Source organism: Amblyraja radiata, chromosome 6 (assembly GCF_010909765.2).
Source record: "Amblyraja radiata isolate CabotCenter1 chromosome 6, sAmbRad1.1.pri, whole genome shotgun sequence".
NCBI classification, from domain to species: Eukaryota; Metazoa; Chordata; class Chondrichthyes; order Rajiformes; family Rajidae; genus Amblyraja; species Amblyraja radiata.
In genome coordinates this window covers 96,153,804-96,168,521 of record NC_045961.1, presented here as the reverse complement: position 1 = coordinate 96,168,521, position 14,718 = coordinate 96,153,804, and the positions used below count along the sequence as shown (strand labels likewise).

At 45.3% G+C, this 14,718-nt stretch overlaps 1 protein-coding gene across 1 annotated transcript in view; it reads left to right on the top strand.

Moving 5' to 3' along the window:
• LOC116974739 (P protein) overlaps positions 1-14,718 on the top strand; it is a 206,307-nt gene that overhangs the window by 113,766 nt on the left and 77,823 nt on the right. Inside the window, exons 7-8 of the mRNA XM_033023454.1 lie at positions 3,078-3,157; positions 9,561-9,714. Of these exons, the coding sequence (XP_032879345.1) occupies positions 3,078-3,157; positions 9,561-9,714 (234 nt within the window). The remainder of the gene's footprint in view (positions 1-3,077; positions 3,158-9,560; positions 9,715-14,718) is intronic.

The window sequence follows — 14,718 nt, the reverse complement described above, 5'->3', positions numbered from 1 at the left end:
TATTCACTGTGTGCTGCATGAGGTGGTTACGTTACTGAACTAATATCAAGAAGTATGATTAATGAACTGGAACTACATTTTTAATCTTCTCCTGAGCAATTGAAAGATTTAAACACCAGATTGTGTAAATAAACTTACAACATGGGTTTTAGTAAGGGGAAAATGTATAATTAATGGTCACACCCTAACACCATTGATGTACAGAGGGATCTCGAGGTCCAAGTTCATAACTCCATGAAAGTGGCAACACAGATAGATAGAATAAATAAGGCAGATGGTATGCTTGCGACAATACAGTACTTTGGTTTGGCCATTTAGGAGTATTGCGTGCATTTCTGGTCGTCCCATTACAGGAGGGATGTGGTGCTAATATTTATTTATTTATTTATTTATTTAATTCTTTATTTCGAACAGAATAAAAGAATAAAAAGCAAGTGTGAAACATACAAAAAACAAAACAAGAATATTTATAATGTGTCATAAACAATATCTATAAATAAATGAAATCGTATGTGTCCGAAAAGGAGCAGGAAGAAGCCAAAGCTTATTAATTCCCTCCCCTTATTCAACTGCTTGTAATTATCTTATACAAATTTAGCCGCTATATGTACACCATATGTACACCAGCAGCTATATGTACACCATATGTACACCAGCAGCTATATGTACACCATATGTACACCAGCCACTATATGTACACCAACTTATTTAAAGATGATGTGGTGGGTCATTTTTCACACACATACACAGGGTGGCGAGTGCCTGGATCGCAATGTCGGGGGTGGTGGTGGAGGCAAGTCAACTTTATTTGTCACATACACATACAAGATGTACAGTGAAATGAAAGTGGCAATGGCTGCGGGATTGTGCCAAACAACAGAACAGAACAGAGCCAGTATTTACATTAAAAAAAGGAAGACACAACAGTATTTACGCCCTGGTGAGATGATTAGAGTTTACAGTCCTGATGGCCGGTGGAAATAAAGAAACTGGAAAAATGCTCCTATACCAACAATAAAAATGTGGATTTCAAACATGTTCGATACATTACATCTAGGAGAGATGAGACTCCTCCTAGCAGGCAAAGCAGACCACTTCCAAAAGACGTGGTCTGCATTTATGGACTTATTACAAGCATAAGGTGCAATAGTAATTTAAAAAATAAATGGTGCCAGGATCTAGTAATGGGGGGTGAAAAATACGGTTGGTATGTCCCTTTTTGCGGAGTTTAAAAAAAAATAATAGAGCGATTGTTACTCTCTCTTTCTTTCTTTTCTAGGGTCTATTTCTTAACTTTCTTCTCTAACTCCTTTTCTAATGGGCTTTCTTTTCCCAACACTTTCCTGCACCTTCACGACTCTTTCTCACTTTCCTTACCTCTTTTATTTCTATCTTTTTTAAAGTTCAAAAAATGAAGGGGTACAACAAATGTAATGAGATATATGTGGTGTGTATTACTGCAACTTATTGTACTTCTAATAAAAAAAAAAAAAATAAAAAAAAAAGGAAAGAAACTGTCTCATTCTCTCTGTTTTCGCAGCGTGACAGCGGAGACGCTTGCCTGACCATAGCAGCTACAATAGTGGCATTTAAGAGACTTTTAGATTGGCACATGGATATGCAGGGGATGGAGGGATATGGATTAAGTGCAGGCAGATACTAATTGTTCTTGGCATCATGTTCAGCGCAGACATTGCATGTTGACGTGCCTGCTCCAATGCTGTACTGTTCTACTGTATGTTCTATAACGGTGAACTAGATTGTTGTAAAAGCCCATCTGTTTGGGCCTGTGCGTTATCCTATTCCAGCACCAATATGGACAATTATCCTCTGAAATGGCCCAATAATTTGGATTTAGAAAATGATATGAATAGCTGACATTGTCAATATCACCGACATCCCCTGAGAGTACACAGGAAGGTCTGTAGGTTTTCAATGTGTTCATTGTTACTGCAGGAGTAGCTGGGAAGAGCAAGTGGGGGCAGTTTCAAGCATTATTTCACAGCCACGGAAGGCTGTGGAGGCCGAGTCAATGGACATTTTTAAGGCAGAGATAGATAAATTCTTGATTAGTACGGGTGTCAGAGGTTAAGGGGAGAAGGCAGGAGAATGGGGTTAGGAGGGGGAGACAGATCAGCCATGATTGAATGGCAGAATAGACTTGATGGGCCGAATGGCCTAATACTGCTCCTATCACATATGAACATGAACATGAACATTCTTTCATCATGTGGCGCGTCAGGTATGGTGGCCTCGCCAACGGTCTGTTTTCATCTTTTTTGTTATTTCTAGTGTGTTTTAAAAGTATGTGTTAATGTTCTCTGGTTTGTTTTTATTTGGGGGGTGGGGGGAGGGGGAAACATTTTTCCAATCTCTTACCTTGCCGGAGATCCGATTGTTTTCCGGATCGTATCTCCGGTCGCTCTGCGGCCTAACATCGTGGAGCTGGGGGCCTTACCTTACTCGAGACTGACTTTGAGCCCCACCACGGGACCGTGGACTAGCCATCAAAGCCTGCGATCCCTTGCCTGGGATTGACACTCCAAACGCGGCCTGCGAATTTCAATGTCGAGGAGCTCGTAATCACGGGTAGAGACTGATGTCAGGAAGCTCCAAAGCCACAAGAGGTTCGACTGGATCCGACCCGGAGTCCGATCACCTGGCGCGGGGACCTGAGATCCCACCCCGCACACCCCCCCCCCGGAAGCGGGAGCTTGGTCGCCCTGACGCGGAGGGCCCGACCGCCATCTAAGGGAACAAGATCATCCCGTCAACGGAAGGCTCGAGAGGCCCCCTACCGCGGGAGAACAAAGAAGGGACGAGAGTGAACTTTTCTTTCGCCTTCCGTCACAGTGAGGAATGTGGAGGAGTCACTGTGGTGGATGTTTATGTTAAAATGTATTTTGTGTGTCTTGTTGCTTTTTATTGGTATGACTGTATGGCAAATCAAATTCCTCATGCGTTACAAAACAAACTTGGCTAACAAAGGATGATTATAATTAAGATTTGTGCAACTTTTGCTTGCGATGAAACTCTGTTTTGAATAATGATTTTCCTCTGCTTTATGTTTTTTACAGTCGGTTCACAATTGGTCCATTCCATTAAATCCACAAAGAAATCAACTCATCAAGACAAAAATCTTTGAACTGGCCAGCAGGTAATTATTGTAGTTGGGTTGTATTTCCTTGTCTAACTAATTACTGATAAAATGTTTAGAGATTGACCTTGCAGCCATTTCTGTTTATAAATCATACGCTGAAACTTTAATGATGTCTTAATCAAAGATGAGTTGCATCCTGGCCATTCCCTCTTCTCCCCTCTACCATCGGGCAAGAGGTATGGAAGTGTGAAAACGCACACCTCCAGATTCATCAACAGTTTCTTCCCAGCTGTTATCAGGCAACTGAACCATCCTACCAACAACTAGAGAGCACTCCTGTACTACTATCTACCACATTGGAGACCCTCAGACTATCTTTGATTGGACTTCACTAGCTTTATCTTGTTCTAAACGTTATTCCCTTTATCATGCATCTGTACACTGTGGATGGCTCGATTGTAATCATGTACAGGATTGCCTTTAGCATGCATCAAAAGCTTTTCACTGAACCTCAATACGTGACAATAAACTAAATGCAACTAATCAAAAGCCTTGGGCTGTCAGGTCTCCAGTATACTAGTCTGTATAATTAATTTGCAATGGCTTTGGGGCCAATCGATAAATCTTTGGAATTATCCACCTCAAAGGACTATTCGTGCTCAGTGGTCAATAAACAATAGATGCAGGAGTAGGCCATTTGGCCCTTCAAGCCAGCACCGCCATTCACTGTGATCATGGCTGATCATCCACAATCAATAATCCATTCTCCCCATATCCCCTGACTCCGCTATCTTTAAGAGCTCTATCTCTCTTGAAAACATCCAGTGAATTGGCCTCCACTGCCTTCAGAGGCAGCGAATTCCACAGATCCACAATTATCTGGGTGAAAAAGCATTTCCTCATCTCCGTTCTAAATGGCCTAGCCCTTATTCTTAAACTGTGGCCCCTGGTTCTGGACTCCCCCAACATCGGGAACATGTTTCCTGCCTCTAGCGTGTCTAATCCGTTAACAATCGTATATGTTTCAATAAGATCCTCAAGGGTTCCCACTGCCTCTACTTCTTTCTCTTGTGCTGTTTTATGCTTCTTTTAGGTTTCTTTCGCTACAAAATTTGCTTATTTGGCTAAAGTTTTGATCTTGTGATCCAGGGTGGGGAAAATCTAATTCTACTGGATTACTTGCATTTGCTGAACCTTGGAAACGTCACTGTACAAGAGGGTGGAGAGGTGCACCCAGGATGCAGGCTCCCCAAGCGGAATATGAGGTGCTGTTCCTCCAATTTCCGGTGTTGCTCGCTCTGGCCATGGAGGAGACCCAGGACAGAGAGGTTGGATACAGAGTGGGAGGGGGAGTGGGAGGAACAGCACCTCATATTCCGCTTGGGGAGTCTGCATCCTGGGCGTATGAACATTGAATTCTCCCAATTTTACTTCGGAGTCACATGAGTGACTACGTGAAGAACCCGCTCAGCGCGCATGCGCGGCATTAACGCCAGCAGTGCAACAGCGGCTGCAGCGGGAGTTAGGCGCTCCCGCTACAGAATGAAACGGACCGTCAGGTGAGTACCCTGAGGTCGGGTTTCTATTACAGGGGAGCCTTTTTCTGCTTGTGTTTTACAGGCAGAGAAAAAGGCTCTGGAACAAAACTGTCCCCCGTTCGAGGAGAAACGTTTTCCGTCGGGGAGGGGGGCAGCAACAGGCGGTAGGAGCGTTTACCCAGTGTTCCGCTATTCCCCGACACCGTGTCGAGCCCAGCTCGCTAGTACCTGAGCAGTGGGCTGGATGCATAGCCACCCGAAGAGGCATCCGGCAGGTGTTTTTCCGATTTCGGACGGGACGTCTCTCCACCCGCACGGGGAGAGAGAGAGCCGCCTGAGCCGCTGGAGCGGCTCTCGGAGCAGGTGCCTGCGAGACGCGCTGCTTGGGGGGCGCTCTCGCTTCTACAGGGCACAAAAGCTCTAGAAGAACCTGTCCCCCGCTCGACTCCAGCGGACGAGCTCCATTGCAGGGGGGGCAGCAACAGGCGGTAGGAACAATTACCGGGCGCTCCGCTATCCCCATCACCGCGCCGAGCCCAGTCCCGCTAGTGCCTGAGCTGCGGGCTGGATGTTTAGCCATCCGAAGAGGCATCCGGCCGGTGGCTTCCGACTTGTCGGAGGGGACGTCTCTCCACCCGCATGGGAGAGAGACAGCCACCTGAGCCGCTGGAGCGGCTCCTGGAGCAGGAGCTCCTGCGAGACACGCTACGTGAGGGGCAGTCTCGCTGGAGGGTTCAGGCATACCCTCCACAGTGCCTAGGCACTGCCCATCGCTTCCTCCTTAGTGTGGTTAGCTTTGGGGCGACCAGGGCTAGGCTGGTCATGAAGAGGGGGTCGCTGGCTGAAGAATCCGGGAGTATGCCAGGGGTGCAGGAACAGGAAGAGCTGCTGGGTGTGTGTGGACCACTACGTGGCTACCCCATGCAGGAAGGCCATTAGAGCCTAAAAACTAACGGCCAGCGTTGACCACCTCTCCGACAGGCACCTACAGGAGCAGGTGGTTAATGAGGCTTTAAAAATGTACAGCTCCAATAAATTATAGTCCTTCAAAGTGCCGGCAGTCAACAGCCAAATCTGGGGGCACGTCGGGACAAATACTCGGACCAGGAGCTGATACTGCAGCGGATCCTCAGGCTCCTGACGTCAGCCATCACACCATTTGTTCGTTTTCTGTGGACAATACGGAGATGACCACTAACTAACAAATCACTCTCGCACTGTTGTGCAACACGCAGAGCGAGATAAATTACCTCCGTATATAAATCATAAGACCTGCCCTAAATCCCGAATTTGGGTTGTGCTAAACCCCAGCCACTGAGTCAACCTCACTGCTCTTTGGCAAAAAACCTCATGGGAATAAAAACTTTCGGCCTCATGAGGGCAGGCCCCAGGACGAGCAAACCCCAAAAATACAATACCCAAGCGGCAGCACCCCATCGCGTCCACCAGTCGACGTCTACCATATGGGACTGGTGAAAGCTCGGGGACCGCAATTTTTTATGCCCGGGAGTCTTTTAGACCACGGCCCAGAGCAGGACCCCATGGAAAAATGCGCCACCCCCCAACATCACCGCCACGTCAGACAATGCGCCAGACTCGCTGGTCTGGGAAGAGACAGAAGAAATGCCCATATCCATGGAGGTAGGTGGGTCTGGTGCCTACAAGAATATGTAAAATAAGGAATCTAATTTCAAAGGATACTTTATGTCAAGCATTGGCCTCAAATATGCTTACTATTCAGTACCCATTCAAAAGGATCTACGCAGATACCTAAAATTTACCTGGATGGGGCAACTATGACAGTTAAAGCATTACCCCATGGGGTAACGTCAGCTCAAGGTTATTCATCAAGATACTAAAACCAGCCCTGGCAAAACTAATAAGAAGACCATGGAATTGGCTATGTCAGCTGTTTTTCAGCTACAAAACAGTTTTCGAAACCCTGGGGTTTGTTTTACATCCAGATAAATCAAAGTTGAAGCCATCCACTATCATGGACTACTTAGACTTCATAATTAATTCAGTCCATATGACTGTAACTTTGCCAAAAGACAAAACGGTTGAATTGGCACAATTATGTCACAATTTAATGGTCAACGAGCAACCAACTATTCGACAAGTAGCAAGAGTAATTGGGAAAATGGTAGCAGCATTCCTGGCTAAACAATTCGGACCATTGCATTATAAAATCTACAAAGAGCAAAGGTACAGGCATTAAAATATCATGCAGGTCATTATGATCGGGTCATGAAATTACCCACTGAAACTATATCAAAACAGTTGGCATAGTTTCAGCCCTATCATTATCTAACAGGTGGTAGATGGACTAACCTAAAGTCATCATTACTACTTACATTAATTATTTAGCGATGTTGGGTGCCTTTTATGGATTAAAAGCATATACATCAAATATGCATCACTGCATGTACGGTTACAAACGGATAATATTACGGTGGTGGCCTACATTATCCATATGGGAGGCATAAAATCGTTATCATGCGACAAATTGGTCAACACAATTTGGCAATGGTGTGCCAAAAAGACATATTTGGCTGTCAGCAACTTACCTATCAGGTAAGCTAAATATAATGGCAGACACCAGGTCACGCAAATTCAATGACAACATCGAATGGATGTAAAACCCAAAGTATTTGCAAAAATTATCAAGCTATATGGCACGCCAGATATCGATTTATTTGCATCAAGGCTAAATCACCAGATACCTATGCATGTCGCTTGGGAACCAGACCCAGAGGCAGCAGCGGTAGTAGATGCCTTCACGCTATGTTTTCCCTCCCTTCTGCCTCATCAGTCAGGTACTACGAAAAATACAGATGGACTCTGCATCAGGGTTTGATAGTACCCGACTGGCCTACACAGCCATGGTTCCCAGTACTGCATGACATGTTTGTTGAAACACCGATGGTATTCCCCAGTGACCCAGAGTTGTTAACTCACCCGGTATCAGGCATAAGCCACCCATGCCATGAGAAAATCAAACTCATGGGTTGCAGGGTTATAAACAAACCTTATCTGGAACTGGGATTGTCAGAACAAACCATCAACACCATGTCAGCATCCCTTTCGAACATCCACTAAGAAGCAGTACTTAACCAGCATCAAGAAATAGGAGAAGTACTGCCAGGAAACAGGGACCACGTACACAACAACAACAGTCACCAACGCACTGGAGTTCCTGGCCTACCTACACCACAAAGAGGAATCAGCTACAGTGCCGTCAACACAGCAAGGAGTGTCCTGTCTGCTTATTTGAAACCAGCACCAGGACAACAGCCGATGGGATCCCATCCACTGGTGGTCAAATTAATGAAGGGCATCTATAACATCAAACCCCTAGACCAAGGTATACCCATTTATGGGATGTCAGTGTGGTCCTGACGTACCTCAGGAGATGGCCACCAGCCAGATCCCTCAGCCTCGAACAAACTACCCTGAAAACGCTCATGTTGATGGCACTTGTATCCACTCAGAGGGACCAGTCACTACATCGATTGCGACTGGACAACATGGTGACCACCCCAGACCAGATCTCGTTCATCATCCAGGGTCTGGTAGAACAGAGCAGGCCAGGTATAGCCAATCCAGTTGTGGTGTTCCGGGCTTACCCGCCAGAGCCGCGGTTGTGTGTCATGACCTATCTACTATATTATATAGACACAACCTATAACATCAGAGGGAGTGAAAAAGCCTTATGGGTCAGCCACAAAAAACCTCATGGCCGGGTAACGAGCCAAACCATTGCAAGATGGCTCAAGCAGGTACTAAAGGCTGCCGGAATAGACACTAACTTTTTTCAAATCTCATTCCACCAGGGCAGCGTCTACATCAACGGCCGAAAGAATGGACGTACCGGTTGACCATATTCTGACGACAGCAGAATGGTCGAGGGAAATGACATTCAGAAATGTTTACAATAAGCCGTTGACGAAACCTGACTTGTTTGCAGAATTTTTTTTACAAACTGCAAATATTTAATTTAAGCCCGGGGGAGCAATTTAATTTGTTATTGTTACTAAATACCATTTTTGTTTCTCGAAAAACAGATTCATTGGTTGGTTACGATAACACACTTCCTCCCTCAAGAACTTCGGCAGTGAGTGAAATAAAACTGTTACACGGTTTGAAATCACAGAGCTTTGAAGTCTTCACGTAGTCACTCATGTGACTCCGAAGTAAAATAGTAAGATTAAACGAGAACTTACCAGTTTGAAGTTTGATCTGTATTTTATGAGGAGTTACGATGAGGGATTACGTGCCCTCCGCTCCCACCCTCATAATATAGGTCAAACTGATAACTGATGTCTCCTTTTCTTTACTATGTTTACTTCAATAACTGTGTCTATCTGTGATTCCACACCGCTGCTTGGAAGTATGCCGTGCATGCGCGCTGAGCGGGTTCTTCACGTAATCCCTCATCGTAACTCCTCATAAAATACAGATCAAACTTCAAACTGGTAAGTTCTCGTTTAATCTTACTATTTTGTTAGCCCTTGCTGTCTCCTCCCCTTCCTCAGCCCTTGGGCTGTCTCCTCCCATCCCTCAGCCTTCGGGCTCCTCCTCCTCCTTTTTCATTTCCTCCCCGCCCCCCCCCCCCCCCCCCCCCCCCACCCCCCATCAGTCTGAAGATGGGTTTCGGCCTGAAACGTTGCCTATTTTCTTCGCTCCATAGATGCTGCTGCACCCGCTGAGTTTCCCCAGCATTTTTGTGTACCTAAGAATTTCACTGTGACTTGTCACATGTGACAATAAATCATTCATTCATTCTTTCATTCATTCATTCATTCATTCATTCATTCATTCATTCATTCATTCATTCATTCATTCATTCATTCATTCATTCAATCATTCATTCATTCATTCATTCATTCATTCATTCATTCAGAATTTCCCTTTTTTTGTAGCAGTGAGATTGGCATCAATATACAGACCTTCCTAAAGAACAATGAAGTGGTCCCGCTAACTATCAGTTACCAATACCTCTACGCAAGTGTTGAGACTCAAGTTGTCATTGCAGCTGTCATTTTGGCCGGAGTTTACATCCTTATTATATTTGAGGTAAGTTATTTTTCTGATTATTGACTGGCTTCATGTTATATCCTATTTCAGGTCCTGAGAGTTGAGCGTGTGAAATATTGGCAAGAATGAATTAGTTTTGTGAAACTTCGACGTGTTTTGAAAGAATTGTAAGGTTCTCATTTTGTTACAGTGGATAAAGTTGCTGTTATCTGGAAATTGTTACCCAATCAATGCAGAAATCTGGGCCGTTCCATGATTTTAATCGCGTATAAAAAGCAGTGGGATTTGTAAAGGAATAATTGATCATAAAACATTTATGCTAATAATACGGTGAGCCTGCACTAATGGTCAACTCATTCTGGAGAAAATTACTCAGTGGTAGATGTTCTCTGGGATAATGACTTTGAATATGTAATGCTCCTTATGCGCTGCCTTTGATATGATTCTTCTGTTTGGATACTCAACATTTTCACAGGAAGGAACTAAAGCAATGGTTCTTAGCATTCATAAATGTAAGATGGGTGAGAGCCTGTTAAGCCTCTCCTAATATTTACATCCATTAGCTTTAATTGCGGCAGATATAAATGTGTTATTATATATAAAAGAAATATATACTTTAACCAAATCCACAATCCAGGGTGGTGGCTCAGTGGTGGAGCGGTAGGGTTGCTGCCACAGCGCCAGAGACTCCTGTTTGATCCTGATTATGGGCGCTGTCTGTACGGAGTTTGTACATTCTCCCTGCGACCACGTGGGTTTTCTCCTGAAGCTCTGGTTTCCTCCCACACTCCAAAGATGTTCGGGTTTGTAGGTTAATTAACTTTGGTAAAAATTGTTTAAAAAAGTGTGTAGGCTGGAGTTAGTGCACAGGGTGATGGCTGTTCGGCGTGGATTTGGTGAGCCGAAGGGCCTGTTTCTGCACTGTATTTCTAAAGTCTAAATTAAAGTCTTAAGTCACAATACCCTTTTGATGTCCACTTCGACAATTCTGAAGTAGTTATGACTTTTCCAACAGTCTGATTTTGCAATATATTAGTTTTATTTAGTTTAGAGATACAGCGTGGAAACAGACTCTTCGGCCCACCGGGTCTGCGCTGACCAGCGATCCCCGCACATTAACACTATCCTACACCCACTAGGAACAAATTTCACATTTACCAAGCCAATTAACCTACAAACCTGTTAATCTTTGGAGTGTGGGAGGAAACCGAAGATCTCGGAGAAAACCCACGCAGGTCAGGGGGAGATCGTACAAACTCCATACAGACAGCACCCGTAGTCTCCGGCGCTGCATTCGCTGTAAGGCAGCAACTCTACCGTTGTGCCACCGTGACAAACCAGCTTTCCCATGAATTCCCAGCTTCCAATCTTCCTGACCTGTCAGAAACAATGGCAAAGTTATGATAATATTCAGTGTTTCTGGAGTGCGCTGGCAGTTTAGTTTATTAGTTTTGTTTTGTTTCTTTTTGTCACGTGTTCTGAGGTACAGTTAAAAGCTTTGCTTTGCGTGCTATCCAGGATCAGAGGCCATTGCCGCAGAATAAAAGGACGTACCTTTAGAAAGGAGATGAGGAGGAATTTCTTCAGTCAGAGTGTTGTGAATCTGTGGAATTCATTGTCGCAGACAACCGTGGATGCTGTCAAGTCAATGGGTATTTTTAGGGCGCAGATGGACAGATTCTTGATTCAGAAGATTATCAGGAGATATGGGGAGAAGGCAGGCACGGGCTACTGATTGTGGATGATCAGCCATGATCGCAATGAATGGCGGTGCAGGCTCGAAAGGCCAAATGGCCTCCTCCTGCACCTATTGCCTACGTTTCTAAGGCAGGTTAATGGGGTCGAGAGGGAGAGATAGATCAGCCATGATTGTATGGCGGAATAGACTTGATGAGCTGAATGGCCTCATTTTGCTCCTATCACTTATGATGGGGATCCATGACATTATTTATGCCATAAGAAATAAAAGCAACAAACTTTGAGTTATGGTGTTGAATCTCCGATTGGTGGCCAACACATATCCAATTTTCAGAAGTGCAGTTTGCACACTGGTCCCATTTGCCACCTTATAACCAAAGCTGGAGTGGACGGAAGCCATCCTTCCAACTGAGGGACGGCCTAAGAAAAGAGAGAATACACAACAAAAGTACATTGTTGGCAGTGAAGCAGTTGGGATATTTCAGTTTTGATTTTAGTTTACTTTTAGACATACAGCGTGAAAACAGGCCCTTCGGCCCACCGAGTCCGCGCCGACCAGCGAGTCCCGCGCTCTTATACTATCCTACACACGCACGAGACAAATGACAACTATACCACGCAAATTAACCGACAAACCTGTGCGTTTTTGTAGTGCGGGAGGAAACCGGAGATCCCGGAGTAAAGTAATGGGGAGAATGTAGAAACTCCATACCCGTGGTCAGCATCGAACCCAGGTCTCTGGCGCTGTAAGGCAGCAACTCTACCGCTGCGCCACCGTGCCGCTTGGTGTCCTGAGATCATGACAAACGCCACATTAAATGCAAGTGTGTGTTTCGTTGTAATTTTCAATAATCAAGTTCCAGTCTATCCAAGAGGTGCTGTTTAAAGTAAATGATATTTGGCAGCCTTTTGGGCAACCCTGTCCAAAAAGTACATGTGTTTCCCTTTCTATGAAAGCCATCGCCGCATCACTAAAGGAGACTTGGCTGAAGTCAGCTAGCCAGCACCAACTGAATATGAAATCTAGACACAAGGAACTGCAGATGCTGAAATCGTTAGTAAATCTTGACTGTGTAGGAAGCGAAGATAGGATAATGGAGAACTAGTGTACTGGTAATTGATGGTAGGATTTCACTCAGTGGGCCAAAGGGCCTGTTTCCACACTGTATCTAAAAAACAAATTGCTGGAGTAATTCAATGGGTCAGGCAACATCTGTGGAGGAATTGAAATGGAAACTTTTCATGTTAGAATCCTTCTGCTAACTACATTTGAAAGATTTGAAATTATGTAGAACTATTGGAGGGGGGCGCTGCTCTGGCAGCAGCCATGTCATGCAGCTCGTCAGTTTTTCAACTTTTTTTTATTTTTTTAGTATGTTTTAAAGTCTGTATTTAATGTTTCTTTGTGTGTTTTGTGTGGGGGGTGGTGTGGGGGGTAAGGGGGAACCGCTTCGGTCGCCTCCTCCACGGAGAGGCGAGTTTTTCCAGGTCGCCTCCCCCGTGGCCTAACATCAAGGATCGACGCGGCCTTTCCCGGAGACGCGCCCGGGGCTTCAGCGGCGGGTGCAGCGTGGACTCTCGGCGTGGAGCGGGTGAGCCCTCGCTGGGGCTCGCTGGAGGGGAGCGCTCCGTTTCGCTGGCCCGGGGCAGCCGGCAGCCTGAAGTCGCAGCCTGAAGCCGCGGTCTGCAGAGCTCCAGCTGATGCGGCGTCTACAGCCCGGGATCTCACGTTGGGGACCCGGGGGAAGAAGAAGCCATCACTGCCGGCCCGCGGCCGACTTCTACCGCGGGTCCGGCATGGACTTACCATCACCCCTGGAGGGGAGCTTCGACCGCCGGCCCTGCAGTCTACGGTGCTTCTGGCTGCGGCGGGGACTTAAATCTTGACCGCCGGTCTGCGGCCTACAACAACTTAAAGCCGTGGTCTCCGGTGAGGAATAGCCGATCCTGGACTGACTCTGGACTCTGGTCCTGACCACGGGGGGGAAATGGAGGAGGACTGGCCAAATGTTGTGCCTTCCACCACAGTGATGAATGCTGTGGTGGATGTTTGTGTTACAGTTTTATTGTGGTTGTGTGTTCTTTATTATTGTATCGCTGCAGACAACCCAAATTTCCACCAGCCTGGCTGTGTGGCAATAAATTATATCTAATCTAATCTAATCTAATCTAATTATATCTAATCTAATCTAATCTATTAAGATATTCCAATATATTCTACAGATTGTTATACACTTTGGAAGTGTAAATTAAGAAATATGCTAAATTGTTAGTGGATGGCACAATGGAGACCTGGGTTGGATCCTGACTATGGGTGCTGTCTGTGTGGAGTTTGTACGTTCTCCCTGTGACTGTGTGAGTTTTCTCCGTGTGCTCCGGTTTAATCTCACATTCCAAAAACGTACAGGTTTGTAGGTTAATTTGTAAAATTGTCCCTATTGTGTGTAAGACAGAGTTAGCGTACAGGGTGATCGCTGGCTGGTGCGGACTCGCCTGTTTTGCTATGTATCTCAAAAGTCTAAAGTTTGTCCACAGCAATCTCCCATGAATAAATGTGGTGGTGGTTAGTTAATTTGATTATTTTTAATTTTGCAGAAGAATAAATATTGGTAACTACTCAGTTCTTCAGCATAGTTCCAGGTATCAATTGTACCCACCTGAGAAGTCATTGGTTTAATGTTTCACCGGAATGATAGCAGAATGATCTGACAATGCAGAATTCCCACCACTGATCTAGTTTTGGGATAGTTCTCATCTAGACCTGGATAGAGTGGATATGGAAAGGATGTTCCCTCGTGGAAGAGTCTACGACCATAGATCGTAGTCTCAGAATTAAAGGATGTTCCTTTAGGATGGAGATGAGGATGAATTTCTTTAGTCAGAAATTGGCGAACCTGTGGAATTCTTTGCCACTGAAGGCTGTGAAGGCCAAGTTAATGGATGTTTTGAAGGCAGAGAAAGATAGATTCTTGATTATAGACAATAGGTGCAGGAGTAGGCTATTCGGCCCCTCAAGCCAGCACCGCCATTCAATAGGATCATGGCTGATCATCCACAATCAGTACCCCGTTCCCGTCTTCTCACCATATCCCTTGACTCTGCTATCTTTAAGAGCTATATCTATCTCTCTTGAAAGCATCCAGAGAACCGGTCTCCGCCACCCTCTGAGGAAGAGAATTCCACAGACTCACAACTCTCTGTGTGAAAAAGTTTTTCCTCATCTCCGTTCTAAATGGCTTACCCTTTTTTCTTAAACCGTGGCACCCTGGTTCTGGACTCCCCCAACATTGGGAACATGTTTCCTGCCTCTAGTGAATCAACGTGTTTGGCAACCGGGAGATCAGG